Raw genomic sequence first — 3,833 nt, 5'->3', positions numbered from 1 at the left:
TTCTTTAGCCCTTGCATAAAGAGGGCCCATGCATCGATCATTCCTCTATAATAGATTAGACAAATGGTTTTTATTAGTAATACCATGTTTATCCTTATCTTTACTTTTTACTATGTTTATCTGTAAATGCTTTATTTAAGCCCTTATTTTTGTTAATGAGGAGTAACTATGATTAGTCAAATCACTTATGTTCAACTCAACTAAGCCTTTGTTCCAAACTAGTTGGAGCCGGCTAATCAAATCACTTATGTTATCAATTAATAGACATTCTAATTAGAAAAATGCTAAAAACCAATCGATCATTATCCAGTTCTTTCCAAATATCGTTAATGGTTCACCATATCAATAGTCTCAAATTATGCTTTTAATTCATAACAAGCCAAACAATGACCATAGTAGAGATGAAACATCAAGCAAGAGCAATTCTACAGCTCTTCTTTATGACCATATAAATCTATATCTAATGATTTATTAAAGATAATGGCTCTCCTCTCATTGTCGGCAGAACCAGAGACACTGGTCGCATGCACACATGCGTTCAGAATTGGAAGGAATCACCATTGAATCCCCTTGCGAGGAAACCGACTCCGTTAAGGTGGCTCACATCACTCCATGTCTTGAATACACATTTCTTGTCAGAGAGATGAAGGACATTAATGGATGCATTGAGCACCTTCCCAGCTGATGGTTCCTGTGTCATGGCCATATATATCGCTCTCAGAACACCCCCATGAGTCACAATTATGACACGTTCGCCTGCAATGAAATTTTTGAAATAAATGATTTTAGAGATTAGGAGAAGACAGTGAAAAACAAATGGAGAGGTAGTGAAGAAGATGTTAAAGAAGACAGTGAAAAAACAAATGGAGAGGCAGTGAAGAAGATGTTAAAGAGTGTAGATACCCTTGTGCTTTGAAGCAATTACCTGGAGGGCAACAGTGGCACTATTAAAGCTCTCTCCACCACCCTGGAAAAAATAAAGAAGTATCCAAAAATACATATGAATTTCACTTTTTTTCTAAAGTAGAAGAGGTAATTAAATATTACCATAAAGATGTTTTTTTTGAATGGTAGTTATCATAAACATTGAAGGGTACGGTTGCTCCATTGTGACCTGTGGTCACAATTTCGAGTCACGGAATTAGCCTCTCTGCTAAGTAGGGGTAAGGCTGAGTACATCTAGCCCCTACCCAGACCCTGCAATGGCGGGAGCCTCGTGCACAGGCCACGCATTTTTTAGTTATCATAAACATGTAATTCTTACAACGGTTTATCATGGCTTAGTAAAAAAGAAGGAAAAACTTACTTGGATTTCTAGGTCATATTGTGGTGAGAAAAATGCAAGATAAGCCTCAGGCTCTTTCTCTTGAATATCACTCCAATAATAACCCTGCAAGCTCCCTACATTTCTTTCCTTTAATCCAGGCACCACAATGACCTGCAATAAATTAGATGAAAATAAATGAAATAGATACAATTATTTATGGTATTTTCTCTATAAATTTCAAAGTCCAGATAATTGCTGATTACAACCATGGTTAAAATTACAGTATTGACGAAAATCATTGTGGGGTGAATTTATTTGTGTAAAATTTACTAAAATATTAAACTAAGAAGTTTCATTAGGGGTGTCAATAACAATTATTTGTATTAAAATTTTTTTTGATGGGTTAAAAAAAAATTTATTTTTATTAATTTAATATAGAAAATTGAAAAAAAAAACGAAGTACCTGATCATGGTAATGAGACTCTTTGGCAATCATTTCCGCCGTGTCTTTGGCACGCTTGAGATCAGATGAGTACACAGCTGTGGGCTTTCTTTCCTTTCCCAATCTCTCTGCAATCTGCAAATCACATATTATTAATATTAATCTTAATATTAGTAATAATGCTGATGATGACAATGATTATAATATAAAGGATTTGCTGGGCAATTTTACAGAAATCCATTTCACGGCTGACTTTTGTAGGAGAACAGCCACCTTAGATGAATTAAATGAATAAGACAAAATCTGCTAAACAATGAGGCCTTGTGGCTGTTCTCACATGCCAAAGTCAGCTGCAAAATGGCTTTCTACAGCAAATTCCCAGTAGTAGTAGTAGTAGTAATATTATTATTATTATTATTGTTGTTGACATCTAAACCACTAGGAGGTGGTGTCCTTGGTAGATAAAAGTGTGAATTAATTATTATTATTATTAGAGAAAAGGGTTGCTGCGCTTAGCTGCGCTCGAGCACAAAAATAGGGAGGGTGAGGCCATTTGGTGGGGGGGGGGGGGGGGGGGGGGGGGGGTGATCCTAACCATTCATTTAGAAGGCCCCATCATGGATGGGGGGCTACCAAAAATCTGCTCCATTGGATCACCAATGGGTGTTCATTTATGGGGGCAAAAATGGACAGATACTGTTTGTCCACAAATCTGTCTATTTTTGGCTCCACAAATGGACACCCTAAGGTGATCCAATGGAGCTAATTTTTGGTGGACACCCTACCCATGAAAGGGCCCATCAAATGAATGCTTTGGATCCCACCCAAAATGTGGCCCCACCCTGTTTCTGTGCTCGAGCGCAGCAACTCTATCCTCTTATTATTAATATTATTTTTATATTTTTTATTATAGTATAAAATAAATAGATTTTAGATCTTAACAGCGGCTGCTTGCTTCCACCCGACTTCGTTCAGCTCCGATTCTAGCTGACCCTGTGCACACAAACAGAAAATAAATATAAAAATTCCTTATAAAAAAAAAGATATGAACTCTTAATTAATTTTTATATTTTAAAAAAGAGAGACAGTTGATCGATCTAAAAAATATTAAGTAAGTAGGAGAAATGGTTTGTGTAATATCAGTAATCATTTTAGAGACTAAATTATCCAAAGGATTGAAGGGTACGTATATCAATTAATGAGGAGTTATTGGTGTTAAGAAAACAAATGTAATCTCTAATTATTTGAGGGTAAGGAAATAATAAATCCACCCCTCTTTTACATCTCCGCCCCTTTAACCTATTTATTACAGTATTCACCGGCTATGATCAGTCAAATGCAAAATAGGCAAATCTCTCTCTCTCTCTCTTCAATTGAGGTCTGATATATACATAAATATACACAATATATCAAACATACTGCCCTAAACTTTTAAGGTCTCTCTCTCTCTTGAAAATTCCAGTTTCTAGAGAATGAGATTACTTTTGTTGCTTCATCTGTTTCCCTTCCTAATTACTAATTATTAGTAATTTCTTTTAGTTTTGATATAAATACCTGAATTCTACCAGAAGCATTCCATGTGGTTTCTCCGTGACGGACGAGAACAATCTCGCAAACATCGTGTGGAATTTCAGCCTGGCATGCGGTATCACTGGCGATTCTGTTATCCATGAAAAAAATAAATCAATAAGAGGTAAAATGAAAGATAATTGGCAAAACATAAAGTGGGTGTGATCTATAGAGGGTTAGGATCAACTCTCTAACATTCAGATTGGAGGGTTAAGATCAACCTATGGAAATGATTTTTCGAGCACAACCTATTTAGGCTGTGGCCCATCTAACGGACGGTTTGGATCATCCTATGGTGCGGGCCATATCGTACTTTTAATAAAGTGAGGAGTGCCCTCATCAAAATACAGTAGTGCTGATAACATTTCCCTTTTAGAAATAGATCTCTGACCATGTAATATGATTTTCAAATAATTGTGCAAAAATGAGTTTAAGAAATAAAACATGAATCGTTAAAGTAAAAAACAAAAAACTTAGGCAACACAAAAAAGAAATAATATTTTTTGACAAATTTCAACACTAAAAGAAATATTTTTAATATTTCATGTAGGTGAT

At 35.6% G+C, this 3,833-nt stretch overlaps 1 protein-coding gene across 1 annotated transcript; it reads right to left on the bottom strand.

Moving 5' to 3' along the window:
• Positions 1-538: 538 nt before the first annotated feature.
• LOC143888953 (metal-independent phosphoserine phosphatase-like) lies at positions 539-3,380 on the bottom strand. Its single transcript, XM_077393334.1, has 6 exons — positions 3,264-3,380; positions 2,652-2,702; positions 1,731-1,844; positions 1,307-1,438; positions 904-967; positions 539-756 (listed from the first exon to the last, which is right to left on the bottom strand). Exons 1-6 carry the CDS (start codon positions 3,378-3,380, stop codon positions 539-541), a joined length of 696 nt encoding a protein of 231 aa, XP_077249449.1.
• Between the last annotated feature and the right edge of the window lie 453 nt (positions 3,381-3,833).

Source organism: Tasmannia lanceolata, unplaced genomic scaffold (genome assembly GCF_043159265.1).
Source record: "Tasmannia lanceolata isolate RefF3 unplaced genomic scaffold, GAP_Taslan_0.1 ptg000002l, whole genome shotgun sequence".
In the NCBI taxonomy this organism is placed as follows: domain Eukaryota; kingdom Viridiplantae; phylum Streptophyta; class Magnoliopsida; order Canellales; family Winteraceae; genus Tasmannia; species Tasmannia lanceolata.
Note: the sequence above shows the minus strand (reverse complement) of the source record. Positions and strands in the feature narration are given on the sequence as shown.